This window comes from Leptosomus discolor, chromosome 6, assembly GCF_034619465.1.
Source record: "Leptosomus discolor isolate bLepDis1 chromosome 6, bLepDis1.hap2, whole genome shotgun sequence".
NCBI classification, from domain to species: domain Eukaryota; kingdom Metazoa; phylum Chordata; class Aves; order Leptosomiformes; family Leptosomidae; genus Leptosomus; species Leptosomus discolor.
In genome coordinates, this window is record NC_141396.1 from 4,758,149 (window position 1) to 4,777,832 (window position 19,684).

At 40.6% G+C, this 19,684-nt stretch overlaps 1 protein-coding gene across 1 annotated transcript in view; it reads left to right on the forward strand.

The window, feature by feature from the left end:
- CPXM2 (carboxypeptidase X, M14 family member 2) overlaps positions 1 to 18,843 on the forward strand; it is a 76,431-nt gene extending 57,588 nt beyond the window's left edge. The window contains exons 7-13 of the mRNA XM_086466511.1: positions 3,477 to 3,600; positions 5,038 to 5,234; positions 6,117 to 6,296; positions 7,294 to 7,591; positions 12,578 to 12,717; positions 13,239 to 13,338; positions 18,590 to 18,843. Of these exons, the coding sequence (XP_086322637.1) occupies positions 3,477 to 3,600; positions 5,038 to 5,234; positions 6,117 to 6,296; positions 7,294 to 7,591; positions 12,578 to 12,717; positions 13,239 to 13,338; positions 18,590 to 18,843 (1,293 nt within the window). The remainder of the gene's footprint in view (positions 1 to 3,476; positions 3,601 to 5,037; positions 5,235 to 6,116; positions 6,297 to 7,293; positions 7,592 to 12,577; positions 12,718 to 13,238; positions 13,339 to 18,589) is intronic.
- Positions 18,844 to 19,684: the final 841 nt, after the last annotated feature.

The window sequence follows — 19,684 nt, forward strand, 5'->3', positions numbered from 1 at the left end:
AATACAGAACATTGAAGAGCACTGTATACATTACCAATTGAAGAGGTTTATTTGAGGGTGAAACAACCAAACGTAGAAGCCTAGAGTGATACACAGCAAACATCCTAGGTTGCATGCAATGCAGGATGACAGCCTCTATCTGATAGCCACCAAGCTCAAGAAGGAAGGAGTTTCTGGTTTGGTTCACAGTGGGACAAGAAATACAGAGATCTTGGTAGTGTTAGCTTAATATTGGACTCTATGATCTCAAGGGTCTTTTCCAACCTAAATGTTTCTATGATCTCCACAGAGGATAAAGAACAGTCCTAACCTGAAAGGCATTGCCTGGGAGTGCTTTTGCCTCCTCTACATGTAGATGGCACTTAGACCTACATTTAATACACCTTTTCTGCAAAATGGAGGAACTGGACCTTCAAAGACCAGTTTTGTGGGGCTTCTTCAAAGACTGCATGCAGTCTTTTTCCAGGGTGCTAATAGGGTAAATAATTGGTAGTGACAAACAAATAGGAACTGTCAAATACGAACTGTTAGTGAGCGTGATTGTGAAAGTGTTTTACAGTCCTGCTGGCTGTTAATAAAGCCCTGCCTGACTGTTATCATCAATTGTCTTTGACAGTTTGTACAAAGCGCAGAGAAAACACTGTGACATTTCAGGTGACCTATTGTGCTGTTTGTAGGAAATGGGTATGAGAAAAGCAAATATGGAATACATTCATTTTCAGTATTGTATTTACATATAAACATTTAAATACATTACTATATCCATACTGTTATCAAAAGAGCCACAGTGAAGTCTACTACAGAGGCCCTAATTCAGGAAAGGTTCTTTGTTCGCCTCAGAAAGTAATCACATGCTTGCAATTAAAGAGATGATGAGGAGTTTACTGAGGCTAATACAAATATTTTCACTGATTATAATATACTTTGAACTTGGTTCTAGGCATGTTTCTCAGTACTAATGAACATTTAACATCCTTTTAACCACTTTCCTAAATCGATGTTCTGGGTATCCTGTGTGGACTGAAGTGCCAGGCACGTTGGGAAAGCTTCTGCTCTGCAGCTGGATCTCAGAGACAGCTCTGAGAGGACAGGCTCATCTTCCCTATTTCACATCTTGCAGAGCTGCATGGGTGCGGCGAGATATCAGCCAGGGGGGAGTTTCCTGCAGTTTGAAGAGGGTGTAAGGAGAGGAATTAGTAAACACAGGTCTGAGACAGTAATGTTATTTATACATTACAGAAAGCTGTTATTATCCTGGTAAAATAGACCTTTTAATGCAATATCTGTACCCACTGGCAGAGTGAAAAAAAATAATATTTATCTCTGTTGGAGAAAAATGTGGTATCTGATCCAATAATAATCCGTTTCATCCTCTTGTCAGTAGGACATAAACTAATTATCCCCACAGAGCAGACCTTGGATAACTTTTGGTCTGTGAGGCTCTAGCAAGAGGTGCATAGCTCCATATCCGTTGATAGTACTTTGGTTCATAATGAGCAGGTTGACCGTGAAGATTTAGGGCAGTCTGTCTCAAAAAGTCAGTAACTGACTCATTTAAATCAAACACAGATGTAAAAGTGCCCTCTGGCCTCACCTCTGTGTTTCAACTGGGACAACAAACGGTGACATACCCACTTGGGAGGTATGAACAGAACATTAAAAGAGTTCCATGGGAATAGCTGGGTACCCATAATACCAGCACACCGATGATGATGATGAAAGTGGTGAAAAAAAGTAGATATGAAGCTAGACAATACACTGAAAGAGCATAACTGACTGTATTTTTCAGGCAAGTGCTGATTTGCAGAAGCAATTGTTTCTCATATGTATAAAACCAATGTGTGAGATGAACAAACGTACAAAAATAGCATCTTTTCAGTCTCTTTGCAACATGATTATAAATAGAAGTGAAGCCTTTTATGAGAGGAATTTTAATGATGTTCTTCCCAATGTGAATTGTGTTTCTACTTAGATTTGCTAAATGGTGGCATGGGAATCGGACACATCTAATTATTGCATTTTTTAAATCATCAGCCTCGTGAACATCCAATATTGTTTCTAAATTAACACTACGTGAGGAAAGAGTTTTGTTATGTTACAATATTTCTTCAATAATGTATGCACCCTTGTTTATGAAAAGATTGTCTAATTAATAGTCACTAGGGTTCCAATTTACAGTAAAGACCTTATTCTTTCTTTAATGTCTTCCAGTCGAAAAAAAATTGAGACAGACAAATTAGAATCATAGAATGAATCATAGAATGGTTTGGGTTGGAAGGGACCTTAAAGATCACCTAGTTCCAACCCCCTGCCATTGTGTCATTTAAAATAATTTCTGATAACTTCTTGTTATTAACATGTAGATTTACAGTCTTGTTTGTAAATTTTAACATTCATCTGAAGTAAAGTATTTGTTTGTGGGACAGTTTAGAGTGCAGGTATACTTAACTGGATGACATCTCTGTAACTCCGTTGGTTTCAACAGAACTATACCTTTCGTATGGACCTTAGTAAGCACTAAGGCTATTTCATTATATTTTGGCTATGTCATTCAGTATCTGCAGAAACAGTGAACAGAGTAGATTTTGATGGGAACAATGTCTGCAGATGGGCTCTTGGCATTTCCGTGATTAGATCTACTTTCTGCCGAAACTTAGTAAGCTAATTCTGAGGAATCTCTTATTTACTGAAGGAGTATATCCTGCTTTGTTTATGGAGTCATCCATATGATATATATTCACTGTTTTGCCCACACCAATGCTGCCTTAACTAATGATTTTCCCATATGAGATTTCCCATTGTAATACAAGAAGGGCGGGCTTGGTTTCAACCTCGGCAGAGGCAGGTGTAATCAGAATTCACTGGGAAAATCGTGTTTAAATGGATTATATCCTTCTCTCTCTGTTTGTTCTGAATTAAGTTGCTGCTGCATAGGGCAAAGGAGAGAGAAGTCTGCTTTGCTGGGCAGAGTGTGTCTGTGGCAATCTGTAAGGTATATGCATTGCAGTGCCACTAATGCCCTGGGTCACCTCAAGTCACTTAGCTGGAGTAAATCACAAAGTGTGTAGAAAGAAGTGTTAAGGTGACTAATCACTCTCCCTTGCATAATGTATTAAAAATGTGGTTTACTACCTCTTGATAGTATTCTAGTATTTTTTGCTGGTTTTATTCCTATTGGACTTCCCCCTTGATTCCTTAATTTTCCGATAATACTACAAATACATGCCATGCTAAGAAAGATTTTGAACCTCACCTGTGCTGTACTGTTTCAGCAGACATTATTCAGCTTGTTCCAGCTTGCTGTGTGATAGCAGAGCCATAAATTCATGAACTAAACATAAAGCTTTTACAACTAAGAAATAATCAGAAAAGAAAATGAAGAGGTTTTGTCATTACCAATTTGGAATGAAATAATTAAAAATGGATCTATTTTGATGCTGCATTGTCTAAATATATGTCTTTTTTTTTGTTGGCAGTTGATGAAAACTGTGAATAAAATGTGCCCCAATATCACAAGAATTTACAATATCGGAAAAAGCAACCAAGGACTAAAGCTGTACGCTGTCGAGATTTCTGACAACCCAGGAGAACACGAAGTTGGTTAGGATTTAGTCTAACTAATTCTGTTGAAGGGTGTTGGGATTTGCCTTTTTTTTTCCCTCCTCTTTCTCTGTATCTGCAGTAATTATCACTGATGGCGTTGTATTCACAGCAGCAAAGATTTCAAATGTATGTGGGAGGAACTTCAGCGCTGTATTTCTAAATTTGGACGAGGAGGGAAAGCACAAATAGAAGGCATTTTGAATGTGGGATTAAATTCTTTAATGATAATAAGTTTTATTCTTTACAATAACAAAATTAATTTTAGTACAGGGGAATGGATCTTAGTTGTGGGAATTCATGTAGATTTGGATAGAAATTTACCTTTTTTATGTGGGGTGAATGCATTGCAGGCAAGGTCAGGTCAAATCATCTTTCACTGGTGAGTGTTGGGGTACAATTTCCTACAGTGATATAATTCTTCAGAACAGAAACTCATTCAGTCTTTTGTCCTTCTGTGGAGAAAAATAAAGATCTCACTGTAAGAGCGCCTGGAGCAGTTGTTGGCATAAAGGTATCTTGTGCTTTGCCATGTCCATAAACACCCTGATATGTGTCCATCCTACCCAAGGAAGAGTGCTGTGATGTGCTCCTAAGACATCTCTCCACCTTGCCATAAGGAATGGAGCACAATAGGTGTAATCTCTCAGTGGACTTGTGGCTGATCTTAGACTGCGGTCTGAATCTCGGGTATTAACACCAGAATAATTAATCTAATCTGCCTGTCCACTTCTCTACATTTGAGAGTCTTGCAGAAAACATGCAAGGAGTGTATCATGGTCCAGACAAACTGGGAGGGTGGATCCAGACACAAGCCCTAGCTTGGCCCTTTAGGGGCTGGCCTATTGATGTTTGTAGGTGTTATTTGTACAAAAGACGACTAAATTATGGGGCTTTTTTTAATAGCTGGCACTATTCCTATTCATCCAGCATTTTGTAATTGAGTGCAAGTATTGTGGCATTCAGTATAACCTTGAAAAATATGTGAACCTGTTTTTTGATTAGCGAAGGAAAAGGAGTGCGTGAAGTCAGAGATCAGTTATGTACAGTTGCTGACGGTTATCTTTTAAGAGCCTTAACATCTGCCCCAAAGAACAGCTAGCAATGTGTTCTTCATGTTATTTTTAGACTATCAGAACTTTTAAAATCTACCCGTAACACGCTGAAATTGTGGGTATAATTAAAGATCTGTTTAATGGAAAATGGGTTTGGAGGTTTTATACAGTGGCTTTAGGTATCACTGGTACATAAGCCTGTTCTAAAATAGGAACAGAAAGTACTTGTTTCTCTAAAGTTCATTTTCATCTATCATTTGTTCAGTTAAGGTATTTCTCCAATTGTCCTTAAGTGAAATGTTGCTGATTGACATCAGTGCAATTTGGTTAGATGCTTGATTTGCTGCTCTGACTACACTTCTGTTCCATGTCTTTTCAACAGGTGAACCAGAATTTCGGTACATTGCAGGAGCACATGGGAATGAAGTCCTTGGACGTGAGCTAATCCTTTTGTTAATGCAGTTTATGTGCCAGGAGTACCTGGCTGGGAACCCACGCATTGTACATCTCATTGAGGATACCAGAATCCACCTCCTGCCTTCAGTCAACCCGGATGGATATGACAAGGCATATAAAGCGGTAATATGATTAAGAACATATCAAGGAATTATTTTGTTTCTATTAGATGAGTGAAACAGGCTGCTGTTGTCATTATTTTTTTTCAATGATCCTATTTTCCAAACAATCAAAAAAAAAAAAAAAACCCACATGAAAGCAAACATAAACCACCAAACCATTTTGCTCAGAAAAAAAAAAGCTGAAAGAAAGAAACTGTATTCTGTGTGACATTGGCTAACAGGAAGATGTGTATGGAAAGGAGGGAGGGTCACAAAGTCTGCCAGAACAAACCATACTGAAGTGTGTAGATCAATGGGAACACCATTATGGAAAATGGAAAATTCATGCAGTCTGTTTCTCATGAGAAACCAAGCTAAAGACATGAAAATTTGTGTTCCTCTGCAGCTGAAATTTAATAGTGCGTCTTTAAGGAGAGCTCAATGTGTTGGGCATCGTAATAATTCAGTCTGGAAGAAGACAGACAACAGGAGGAAAAATCGTAGGGACTGGTCAAATGCACTGGAAAATCTTCCAGGGCAGTCTGTAGAAGTCTGGAGTACAAAATCACACTTACAGCCATGGAAGGGAATATATGCCATCCCTATTGAAAAATCAATCTTAAATAGAAACCTTGAAAACAAACCAGAATATTTTGGGTAACCCCAAGTAATTTTTCATGGGTTTTACTTCGCCTCATTCAAGGTTTCATACAAAAAGAACAAAAAAAAAAGCCAATTATTTGTTTCAGTTAATTAAAAAATTCATCCTTCCATTTGTCTGTATAGAATTAGCTCTGACATGTCCCCAAACACTTTGCTGAGGCGGTCACAGGTTGTCATAGCCTGAATGAACATTTATCTTTCTTCTTCCTTTTTTTTCTTTTTTTTTTTTTTTAAATTTAAGGGTTCAGAATTAGGGGGCTGGTCTTTAGGACGATGGACTCAGGACGGCATTGACATCAACAATAATTTTCCTGATTTAAACTCTTTGCTTTGGGAGTCAGAAGATCAGAAGAAAAGTAAAAGAAAAGTTCCAAACCATCACATCCCAATCCCCGACTGGTACCTGTCCGAAAATGCCACCGTGAGTAAGGCCAGAGAGGGGGGAACCCAAAGGCTGGGGCATGCTGAAAGAGCGAGCTTTATATTTCTTAAGAAATTAGTAATTTGTGGGTGAAGTTGCATACCTGATGTAAGCTACTTGTCCAGGCTTCCTTGTTAGTCAATGGGAGTAAAAACACACCACAAAAGTGCCGTTCACCCCTGTATTTTAGAGGCAGCCCTTGGGAAGGGAACTGCTTCCTGGAGGATCCTCTTTTCCCTCAGGTATTGTAAGAATCCAAAGGACTCGATGGGCAGCAACAGGTAGAAAAACAGAAAGGCACTGCAGGGCTCAGCCCTGTGAATCAGACTTCTCCCTAGTTCCGCAATGCAGATGAACACTTTGCAAACTCAGTCACCATACAGATTTCTCCTGGGGTTTCGTTATTTGTTCCTATTTGAAATATATTCTTATCTGAAACAACACAGCAAATGCTGAGGCATATGCAAAACCAACGCAGCAGCTTATGCTAAAGTCATTTATTGGATTGTAGTGCCAAAAATTTAACTTATTTTTGCATGGCCTTTTAAACATAATGGCAACTATTTATAGTGGTTGAGATTCTCCCAGTTTGAAGGGAAGGCACATAACGGTGGCAGTTCCGTGGGCTTTAGATACTTTTGTGTTTAAAACAGTTTCAAAAACTCGTTTCAGCTGATGGCACACGGAGCATTGTCATGGTCTGGCATCTCTGATGGTTGCTGCTCTTGGCTTGACTCTCCATAGACGATCCTGCTGCATCAATTATTGACATTAAGGTTTTGTTAGGGTTTATGGGTTGCCAGTAACCTCCTGAGGACAGCTGGCAAGCACTGAAATTTAAAGAAGCCCTTCTCCTTGGCCACATTTCTTGTGCTGGCTACTCACACCACGTTAAGAAACTCACAGCAGGACTCCTGCATCTGCTCTACCTTTGAAACAAGATTATTGAATTTCACAGGTTGCATCAAAGCTGCTGTTTCTTATTTTTTTTCCCCAGGTGGCCGTTGAGACACGGGCGATAATAGCATGGATGGAAAAAATCCCTTTTGTGCTGGGGGGCAATCTGCAGGGAGGAGAGCTGGTGGTGGCGTACCCCTATGATATGGTGCGATCTATGTGGAAAACCCAGGATTACACACCTACCCCAGATGACCACGTCTTTCGCTGGCTGGCATATTCCTACGCGTCCACGCACCGGCTGATGACAGATGCGAGAAGGAGAGCATGCCACACAGAGGATTTCCAAAAGGAGGATGGCACGGTTAATGGAGCCTCCTGGCATACCGTGGCTGGAAGTAAGTGTCTGTAGAAACTGCGATTAGCTTTACCTTGCTAGCTATGATGCCATCACTGGCTGCTGTACGTTGTGCCCTAAGAGGAACATTTCCCCTTCTGAAAGTCTATTCACTGCATTTCATCAAGTATCAGAGGACTGAAGGTGAGTGTGTCACTAATGGAGACATGGACGGTGGGATTGAGTGCACCCTCAGCCGGTTTGTCAACGACACCAAGCTGTGAGGTGCAGTGGACGTGCTGGAGGGAAGGGAGGCCACCCAGAGGGACCTTGACAGGCTGCAGAGGTGGGCCCCTGCAAACCTCATGGGGTTCAACAAGGCCAAGTGCAAGGTCCTGTACCTGGGTCAAGGCAATCCCAAGAACAAATACCGGCTGGGCGGAGAAGGACTTGGGGGTGTTCATTGGTGAGGAGCTCACCATGACCCAGGAATGTCCGCTCACAGCCCAGAAAGCCAGTTGCATCCTGGGCTGCATCCAGAGCAGGTCGAGGGAGGGGATTCTGCCCCTCTGCTCTGCCCTGGTGAGACCCTCCCTGCAGGGCTGCCTCCAGCTCTGGGCCCCTCAGTGTAAGAAAGACATGGACCTGCTCTAGCAGGTCCAGAGGAGGGACACGAAGATGCTCAGGGGGCTGGAGCAGCTCCCCTGTGAGGACAGGCTGAGAGAGTTGGGCTTGTTCAGCCTGGAGACAAGAAGGCTCCGGGGAGACCTTCTAGCGGCCTTCCAGTGCTGAAAGGGGGCTGCAGGAGAGGTGGGGAGGGACTCTGATCAGGGAGGGCAGCAACAGGATGAGGGGTAACAGTTGCAAACTGAAAGAGGAGAGATTTAGATTAGATATTGGGAAGAAATTCTTCACTGTGAGGGCGGTGAGACACTGGCACAGGTCTCCCAGAGAAGCTGTGGCTGCCCCCTCCCTGGCAGTGTTCAAGGCCAGGCTGGATGGGGCTTGGAATAACCTGGTCTGGTGGGAGATGTCGCTGCCCATGGCAAGGGGGTTGGGACTAGATGGTCTTTAAGGTCCCTTCCAACCCAAACCATCCTGCGATTCTATTACCTGGTGAATATTTTCATTTACTACTGAGGTTTCGAAAAGTGCCTGTGAAATATATTAGTTTTATGGATTTGGTACATTCAAGATGGTTTCTCAGGAGAAAACCAACCCCGTCCAAACCTGCTAGCAGGGGGGAACTTGTAAGCCTTTGCCATCTCACTGGGTGTCAGCAGGAAACTGCTGCCGAACATCACAGGTAACCAGTGTCAGAGCTGAAGCAGCGACTCCAGGGAGAGATTCCAGTGGGCCTTGTTAAGAAAATCGTGATTTCAGCCTCCTGCTTGCTGAACTCCATCGTAGATCAGCCCCCTCTCACGTTCACTTTGAGCTGTAAAAACATGCCACAAAAGCTGCTGCTTGCCTGCTACCGTCCTATCTTTAAAAGACCTGGACATCCTTGCACTTAAATTTTGCATGGGCTCCATAGGCATTTCTGCTGCCAGAAAGGATTACAGACTGCATTGCTCACCATATGCCCAAGCCTGTCGCCCTGTTAAGGAGCACGAAGGGGAAGCCCTGTGCTTTAGTGCAGACAGAGTATTGATTTCCAGGAAAGCCTAATTAGAAGCACATTTTTAACAGCAGTAGGCACGGTTATCTCTATGGGTGTACGCTTCAAGCAGACTCGGAATCAGACTGATTCATCAAAATTCTGCTCAAAATCTTTTTTATAAGCACATCAGTTAAATAACATATTCTATGAAATTAAGAACTGAGCTGTGCATCTGCCATCACTTGAATGACAATAGGAGCCACTGCAGAAGTAATGGCAAACAGATGCAAGCGAGCGGCTGTGCAGACCATGTTTTATTGGAGCTGGCTCGTGTTCGTAACTTGCAGGTAGTTTCACTGCATAAACATTTGTAAATTTTGGACGTGACCTTTATGGTTTTTACATTGGCCCATGTAAAGTTAATGCTGGCCAGGCTTCAGAGGCTAGAGCCAAGAATTACCTTTTCTTTTCAAATATTTTTTCAGGAGCTTGAAAAGTGCTGGGTGAATTCAGGGGGAAAGATTGAACTCTCAGATCACAAGGCAAATGCCTGACAATACATTTCTATCCATTTCTGCAAATTCTAAAAAAAAACCCTCTAAATGCTAGCTTGACTGCTTAATTTTCTAATTTATGAGTTTAATTTTCCTAAGTGCAATAAGAAACATGATTATGAATCGACCCAGAAAAGATGACACTGGCCATGTCACTAACAGCTGTCACACTAAGTTATATTAAGTAATGGTGTACAATATAGATGCTGAATAGTATCTTGATTTCTAGTAACAATTGCATATTGGATTTCGTTCATCTGTTTTGTTTTATTGCTTTATGATGTTTCTCATTACACTTTACATCTTGTTCTCTTACATTAAGTAAGACTTCCAAGATTGTCTTTGCAAAAAATGCTGGAATATTGCTTTTACTTTCAATTCTTTACGCCTTGGACTCCAGATTAAACCTCAAAAGATGTGGTTTCCATTTGAGCTCAGCCTCCATCCTGCAGGGTGGTTTTAGATTTCTCCTCTATTTAGACAAATGGAAGAGAATGTTTTCTGTTGCAGGTGTATATATATGCATACATATATATGTATTGCAGCTGATAGTTAGCAATGGCACCTTTGTAAAGGGTTGTCCAGATATGATTCCAGATTTGCAGACAAATTTCTCCTATATTTTTTCACTCTGTAATTCCATGACTGTACAGATCGAGTTGCATAGCTCACTGCACTTCTTCTATTTCTTTACCTTTTAGATCAACATGTAGCACTTTCTTCTCCTAAACCCCAGCTTGCTTAACGTCTGACCTGAAGGTGACACACTGATGTATCACTTGCAGAAAGCTGCCCCAGCTGTCCTTTGGTGTGGGTGGCATCTCTTTGCTGTACAACTTGAAGCTCTCTCCTCATCCACCTGCTGCCTGGCCTTGCAGTGGTCATGCATACAAACTTTTCACTGCTCATGCCTTGGGAAAGTTATAAAGGACTTTTCTAATTCTTTTTTGGCACCATAGAGTCTCTAGAGAAGTGTGTGTACCGCAGATACCTTGCACAGATATCAAACACCTCTGTATGCCCTTGAAACCCAGCCATGTTCTTTCCTGCACGTATTTTGGACTGCAATGAATGCAACTTCTTCAGCAATTTACATACAAAGTTTCTGCATTGGGTGAACACCACAAAGACGAAGAACAGATGAATTTCATTTTATTTCCAGTGTTTCCAAGGCTGGATTTGCGTGTTCAGACACTACACAGCGAGTTGCTCTTGGCAACGTTAAGCCATTTTCTTAAATACACGTATTAAAACTGAGCAATTACTGTGTATTGCAAAACATTTCACAACAGATTAATCAGGACGCGATACAGTATGTGAGGGGGAAATAATTGTGGCTGTTTCTCAAAAGGATGGGAAGCACATTTATGCAGAGTAGCATATGCCACTGTCTGATATTTAGGCTTTCTCCATCAACAAAAGTGAAAAGCTTAACATCTGTATCATATAATCCTCCCGCTCTGCATCCAGAAGGCACTAAGGGCTCGTTAAATACTTGACTACTGCTCTATGGTAATTGGGTACGATTAAGGGGGTTTTTTTAAACTCTTTTCAATCAGAAGCACTTTGTGAATGCATTTCCTGCTAATCTTTGCTATTTAAAATACGACGATTAATGATCATTAATAAACATTTTTTTTAATAATTTTTATTAGAAATGCAGGTGGAATAAGAAATGAAGCTCACATCATTTCTTCCTCTAGTGTTCATGTGCTGTATCATGTTACCTCCGTGATTGTGAGAACTGATAAATGAGATTTCCCAAAGGAAAATTAATTGTGAGAAATGGGAGAGAAACCTTCAGGATGTAGAGGTTTGAGATCTGTACCTAAATACAGACTTCCTTAGTGCTCAGGACCTCTGCAAAGGTCACAGTGCTCTCTGTAATGTAGGCTTAAACTGCAGCTCCACCAAGGTCAGAGGTACTGAGGTTCCTGCGTTTTCATTAGGACATATTTCTAATGGAAATCCCTATTGCAGAGCAACGGTGCAGATTCCAGACCTCTGCAAAGCCATAATAGGGAGAAAAAAGAACAGTTCAACTCATTCCTTATGTGCTAACAGACACCACATGTAACTTTGAAGAACTACTACTACCTTGATTTTTCAGGCTTTCTGATCATTTAGATTATTCACGTGGGAAAACATTTAGTTTGAGAAATTGTTTCATCAACTCCTCTGATAAATCACTTCTACTTCACAATCACTGTGTCCTGACATTTAGGGTTGTATAAATTCAGTTAATGGCTGCACATCCATGCAAGCTAACGCAGACCATCCCATTTCTAGCCAGGGCAATCATAACTGAGAGCTAGTCCATGGGAAAGTGTCCAGGATTAGTGAAGCTTAATGCTTTCTTAAAAACAAAGCACAAGCTTTATGCTTGTGAGGAGAGAAAAAGACCTTTCCTGACATCTTCCTGGTTGTGTCCCCATCTTCTCCATTAGTAACATAGAAAATTTAATTGAATGACTTTAAGAATGACTTTAATCTGTTTGGTTGGGGTTTTTTTCTGCCCAATCTCTGTTTCCTTTAAGTTTAGTGATAGTGGAAGATGCAAAAAGCAGCAAAGGGTTTGGGGGCGTGGTGCTGGGCTGACACAATGGCCCGTAATATCACTGTGCAATCTCGTATCCTCCATTTTGAACATGTTGTTGGGACACTGTCTTCAGAAAATCTTGTTTTGTTAGGTGTATAGCTCTGAGGTTACTCTGGTGCTTTGCTACAGAAGATTTCTGAAAAACTTTTGCCCTGCCAGGTCTGCAGACTAAGCCAGCTGGATAAACACCCAGCTTGTGTTTAAATGTATTACTTTGCATAAAATAATCAGATCGGATCAATAGATTAAAAGAGGATATAAAATAATTTCGTTTTTATTCCCTATTGACAGGCATAAATGACTTCAGTTATCTGCACACAAACTGCTTTGAGCTATCCATCTATGTTGGCTGTGACAAGTATCCTCATGAGAGTGAGTTGCCCGAAGAATGGGAAAACAACCGCGAGTCCCTGATTGTTTTTATGGAACAGGTATTTGACAGAAGCGTAACTTCTGAGTAACGTGATGAGTCAGATTGAAAGGCAGTTCGAGGTTTCTGATATTTTTCTTGCATGACTAATAATGTGATTATTGGTATTTGTGATAGAAACCTTACCTACAAGCAATGCTGGCGTATCACTTCAGCCAGACTGTTTTGACTTAGTTGAATAAAATAATGAATCTTGTTAAAATCTGATGTGAGCGCAGAGCTTGCTAGAAAGGACTGCCAGGAAAAAAACCCTTACGTCTGGTGCTTTATCTGCTTGTTTTATCTGTCTCTTGAATTTGAGGCCTCAGGAATCCGAACAGAATTTCTAAGCTGACTCACAAGTAGCTAAGGCCTGGAAGGCTGATACTGGGTTAATAATGATATTTCAAAATTGTGTGAATAATAAAGCAGGAACATAATACATATAATTCACGTATGGAATTAATTATTTGTTGTGTCTTCCTTGTGATAGTGCTGCTCATCGCTGTGCAATATTTATTTGTTTGTTTATTCTCTTGATAGGTCCATCGGGGCATCAAAGGCATAGTGAGAGACGTGCATGGAAAGGGAATCCCAAATGCTGTTATTTCAGTGGAAGGTGTTAACCATGACATTCGCACAGGTAAAAAGCCAAAAACACGAGCGCAGATGGACAGATCTGTGGTTTAAAAACAAAATACAGAACCTCATTGCAACTTTGAACACTTTTCTGGGAAAAGCCAAGAGATAGTACACGGTCCAAGGAGAGTGTTGCAGGAGTGGCACATGAGGAGGGAGTCACTTCTTTCCATGGTGCGGCTGCGTAGACAAGTACAGAGCTATGGCTTTCCTCTCTACCTCTCTTCCTCTTTCCACCTCTCTTCCTCTTTCCACCTCTTTTAAGGTGTTCAGCAAAGAGCCTTTTATTTGCCCCAAATCAATAGGCTGAGTAAGGCTGTGTCTAAAGAACTCTTGCTGCTCCTTTTCTCATGCAAAGGTAGTGTAAATCTAACCCAGAATAATTATAGCACTGGAAAACAAGGGTGTAGGTAATGCCTTGTTTGGCAGAGTGTTTGGCTGTTAACAGTTATAGGATTGTGAACGTATTGGAGATGTGATTTAGAACTGTGACCAGAGGAGAAACAGCTGTTGCAGGAAAAGGGGAGTTTCCAAACCTGAAGAGTCTCCTGCAAAACACCACAGCTTTATAAAAGATCGTTTTATGGGGCCCAGTAGAAATTCTGCTTTGCACAGGTGAATCTCAGCCCAGAGAATTACTTTTCAACAGGTATAGTTTCAAAAAAAACACATAAATGGCTATTTGCCTTGTTAGCACAGTCTTGATCTGTACCCAGGCATGGGTATGTGCATACTCAGAGTAAACTCTAAGCCTATTTAATGGCCTGGAAAGTAGTTATGGCACTAAATAAAGAAGTGCTTTAAATAGGCGCTAGGCAGTTACAAGATTAATAGTAATACCTGAAAATTATTCTTCACAGGTAGCAGGCAGCATATCATCCATTGTGTTTGTGTAGGTATTGTATCATGATTTAAGACACACAAACTACAGAGGGGATACAGTTAAGGAGAGGAGCATGCAGAAAGAAATAGCAAAACAATATGTCAGCAGGAGTCTTTAGTGACTGAACTCAAAGTGCTGCTGGCAAGAGACTAACAAGGTTTCTGTTGAATGTTCACGGCAAAGTAGCATCATGGTGCATAATCAGACAAATCAAATTGTTGCGTACTCTAGATCTGGTTTAACATTAGAAACAGGAACACTAATTTTATGGGTTTTTTACGTCCTGACTGGCAGTCTGGGTCTTTCATTTGCTGCCGCTTTCACGTACAGTATGGCACGCTTTAACGCATAAACTGATTTCAGGCTATGTAATACCATAGAGCTTTATGTAAGAGACTTCCAAATCTTTAATGTTTGTTACAGTAGATTATCTGAGCCCATAATAAATCTTGGAATATCTAACTTAGTATACGATCAATTTTATTTCAGTGCTACTGTGTCTGCGCTGTAAAAGTAAACATTGAATGACAGATATTTAATTAGGCAATAATGATTCCGCCTTAAATATTTCAAATGCGACCGCTGGGAAATGATAGCAGGAGTTAAAGTAATCAGTTGTTTTTTCTTGTCTTGGGAGTCTTGGCAGTCTTGAAAGACTGTCATAAACTGTAGGTGGTATTACTCTGTTAACAGAATTAATATATTGCTCCGGTCAAGGCTGAGTAAATGCAACAGGTGATTAATCTCCAGCTCTCGGTACACGGGATTGCCACATGAAAGAAAAATCAACAGTTTAAAGGCAGCAAACATGCATATGGAAAGGAGTCCCAATGGCATGTGTAATAAATGCGCAAGATCCCAGAATCCACCTTATAACACTTGGGAAATCTTGCAGCTATTTACATCTAGACTTAGAGCTGAGCTTCCATGGCTCAAGGCCATCTGCACTTGTTAGTAAAAATAGAAGTACTTATTTAATTCTTTTTCATTCTTCTTTTTAATGAGACGTTTAAGCTGACAGTCTGTTTGGGAATCACTTTGTAGATGGGATCATAAAAGTTCTATTTTGTTTGATATTGTACAGATAACAATGTACGTCTCATTAGTCTTTGAAACTAGAGAATTTATGTTGGAGCCAAAAAGCTAAAATGACATGTATAACTCCAGAGAAAGAAGGCAAATTGCCATCAGTCCTCTTTCAGTTATACCTTTTAAAAAGAAAAATGTATCCATTAAACCTCTGAGTTGCCTTGATATAAAAATAGGCCAAGCAGGAGAAGAATTATGGCCGCTATCTCTATTCATGTAAGTTTTGTTCTAAGTGAGCTAAGCTGTAAGGTATCCACTGTTTCTTTGATTCAATAATGTGGTCGACAACCCTGCAGAGCCAGATAAAAGTTGTCTGTAAAGGCCCTCTAATAACATTTACTTGTTTTGAAAAAAATTCTCTTCTGCTTCCTGTGGACAAAAAAAAAAAAGTGCATGGAAACCATTTTTTTTGTTTTACTTTCTCTTGAACGTATAATACATCTTTTGGGAAGAGAGGGCTGCTGACACTAAGCTAATAATATTAATAGGCTAATTGAAGTCATTGATTCTGAGAGTAAAGGCTTTGTGGAAAATGATTCCATTTTCTTTAGATGCAGATGTAGCTATTGATTAAGCCTGAGTGATTACATGTCGTTACGGTTAGATGTGGACTGTGCTCTATGTGAGATAGCCTTTGGAAAAGAGTTCATCAACTGCATGAACTGCACACTGGTTTTCCCCATGGTGCAAAGGCACTTTTGTGGGTCGCTTCCTCTAGTTGCACGTTTTGGGAATCTCAAAGCAAATCTTGATAAAGAAATATTCAGTTTCTGTTGAAAGACTTCTGTATCACGCCCAAAATTCGAAGACAGATGCACATTTCTGTGAGATTTTTGAAATAAAGCATAACTGATTTCATACAATGTTCAGTGAAACTTTTATAAATATTTTAGTAAGTTGCATATTGTTTCAGTATACATTATGTAACGAAACCCAAAGATTTTGAAGTAGCATTTAGGAACATTTAATAACACTAGTCTAAGCTAAGCATAATTCTGGTATTATAACTCTCCAGACTCATTCCTGGCTTCCTGTTCAGTGAAGAAAAGCTGAGTTTTGGTGTGTAGCACTATGGCTAGCTCTCCTGGAGAGTCTTTTGTAGGTAACAGAATTAGGATTGATTTTTATAACGTACTTAAATTAGTAAAATTTGGTACTTTTGTATAAATATGACACTTAGTTGTAACAAAGATCTGTCCTACCAGGCTCAAAATGTGTCTGTCTTAATTGAAGTGTTTATGGAGTCATCTGACACATTTAATTTATAATAATATCATCTTCATAATTTCATGCATTGTTATTTTATCTAAGTAGACATGGCAATTCTTTTCCAGACCCAATAGGTGGAGATAGATGTAGTCTGCCTTCAGCCTGCTCCCACTGGAGACTATTCTTTCAGCAAACCTATTATTTACTACATTTATCTGTATTTTTAATTGTGTTTTTCTTGCCATCTGCTCTGAAATTTTTTACCTACTGAATTTAATCTGATTTTCGAAAAAAAAAAACCTTTTAGTCTGGTATTAAATTCTGGGCAATGACAGCTGACAGAAATACTAATGTCTACTTACTTGTAAATGGAAAGGAGGTAAAGTGCATCCTGCTAACAGCTTAATATCCAGCTTTGTAATAATTTCCTGGTGCTGTGTGAATGTGTAGATTTTTTTTCTGGCCTTGCATGGGGTTGTGGTGACCTGCCTGTTAAATGTGTCAGAAAAATGTGGGTCAGCTTTGAACTCCAGGGGCTGAGCAGGGATGCGTTCACAGCCACACATGGGGTGATCTGTAGCCTTTTGCCAGCCCTGTAGTATCGCCAGAGCATTTACAGCTAAAACTGAGCCCTTAGGGATAAATTCAAGACCCTCGGACAGCTTTATGTTTTGTCTTTTGGTTAAGGTGCCAACGGACCCAATAGTAAGGGAGAACTGAATAAAGAGCTTCTCAGAGAGCCCTTCCTAATAATGCCTGAGTCCCGAGAAACAGAAAATCTGGACCTTGATCCAAGCAGGGTCAAAGTGGCTGAAAGAAAAACCCAAGCATGCTGCTTTGCAAGAACTAACCTGATGGGGTGCACTTCTTGCACCCGATTTCACACTCGCACTCAGAGATGGCACTATCAGGTGTTTTGCTAACACTTGCTGTTTGCAAATATGTTTTTTACCTTACCAATAACTATATTAAAATTCTATTTCTTTAAACAGAGCCTAGCTAACCTGATCTTTTCCTAAATATAATATTCTTATACAAATCATCTTTAGTTTTTGCAACATGCTGCATTGCAAGCAACCCAAGGCTAGTGATAGTAAGGCTGTCAGTTCCCATCAGTGCAAAAAAACCCCAACCCCTCCTCATACAAGAGATGTTGCGTTTCTATTTATATATAGAACTGCATATTTGAGTATGCACTTCCATTCCACAGTGAGTTTTCCTGGGACAGAGTGCAAAACTAATTTTAGATATTAGTGTTTCACCTTTTCCGGTCCATAGCTCAGCATACTTGTTAGTTAAATAGTTCTTTAAAAGAAGTCTAAAACCATCTGTATGTATGTACGTGTAGTCTGAGGTCATTTATTGGGAAAAAAGAAGAAAACAGAAAGTCCTGATTCAACGAGGTGTTAAAATACATCCTGCTTTGTGCGTGAGTAGTGTGGTTGATTACAGGAGCTCTCTTCATGCATTTGCAGGTAAGCAGGTGGTTAAATACCCTGATGAATTATACTTTGTAGGAAAATTAACGTAATAAAACTCAGCGTAAGATTTTATAGAAGAGGTTATTTACTTAGATCTCTAAGTGAGCCAACATTATGCGTTCACTCGCTCTGCATACTAAATGGCACCAAAACATGTGTGTCCAGGCTGTCTGCCCAGGATCATGAGTGAGATGTGGTTACCCCACCGGGGCTCCTCTTCATTCATTAGTTAGAATTAATTTGGGGAAGGTCTTTCATGCCCTTCAGAAATCACCAACTGTTACAAGGGGACCCTTTGCCTCAGGATCTTCCTGGCTTTGACTGACAAAAAATCTTAAGCCAGATTAAAGCCCGTTGTCCTTTTTTCATCATTTGGAAAATATGTTTTATGTGTGTTTTCCCATAGGGTTGGCAGGACAGGGAGGGGTATGTGTGATGGGGAGCAGCCTCACTGACACCGTCCTGGTGTGAGGATGCAGGGTTGCTGCCTGTGGTGTCGTCTTATCCGTGTGCAGGCACTTCTGTATTCTCATAAACACCTTCCTCAAGGAAAAATGGCCACTGGCCTGAAAAAACATCTCTTTTCCTACCAGGAGCTGATGGTGATTACTGGCGTCTTCTCAACCCGGGGGAATACATGGTGGGCGTGAAAGCGGAGGGCTACACCACCGCCACCAAGACCTGCGAAGTCGGCTACGACATGGGAGCTACCCAGTGCGACTTCACCATCTCCAAAACCAACCTGGCGAGAATCAAGGAGATCATGAAGAAGTTCGGGAAGCAGCCGATCAGCCTGTCCGTCCGGCGGCTCAGGCAGAGGGCTCGGCAGTGGCCGCAGCAGCGATAGACCTCAGCCCGGCAGCCCGCGGCGTCCACGAGCTCTGCTTCTATCAGCCTGGCTGTAGTCGTAGTGAGAGTTACGTAGCCCATCTCTTCATACCTATTTCTCTGCACGAGGCCTTTCCGTTAGTGGAGCTGGATGAATAGTGGGTGTTTTTTTTTTCAGTTTGGCGAAAAACCAGAAACAAGATTCAAGTTGAACTAAAATAAGCCCCGGGTAGTGGGGAGAGGCAGGAAGAATGTGGAAAGATGTTAACCTGGAATGAAATTTTTTGCTTCTTGGGTTGTTTAATCCTTTGTAAATCTGTTTTCTTTAAAAATAGAAAAAAAAAACCAAATAAATTTATAAAGAAGTGTTTTTTGAATGGAAAGCTGAAAAATGTTGTTTCTAAAGTATAAGATTGGTATATTTTTGCAATTCAAAAAGGTTTTGACACTCTTTACGCTTTATTCTCTATGGGAGGAAAGCTGAGAGGGGACAACTTCTGTCAAATACCATTAAATTTTTTGTCGAAATTTCAGTCCTCCTTTCCCTGAAAGTCCACCTTTTGAGGAGCACCACAATATTTGGGGAAAAACCCTGAAGCAAATAACCCACCTTAGCTTTCCTGCTTGGGTTGTTTATATTTAAGAATGTTTTGTGATTCCAGAATTTAATGCCAGGAGTGTTTTCTCCTCCAGCTTTTTAAGGCTGTGTTTTGACTCCATGAACTAAACCTAACGAAAAGAGCATGGGATAAGGACCACTTCAGCACTGTGGCATGGCACTCCTTCTCTAACTTGGGAGAACGACTTGAAACCATGCTTTTCTTGTGGATACAGCCAGTCGTATCCTGTGTTTGAGAGGA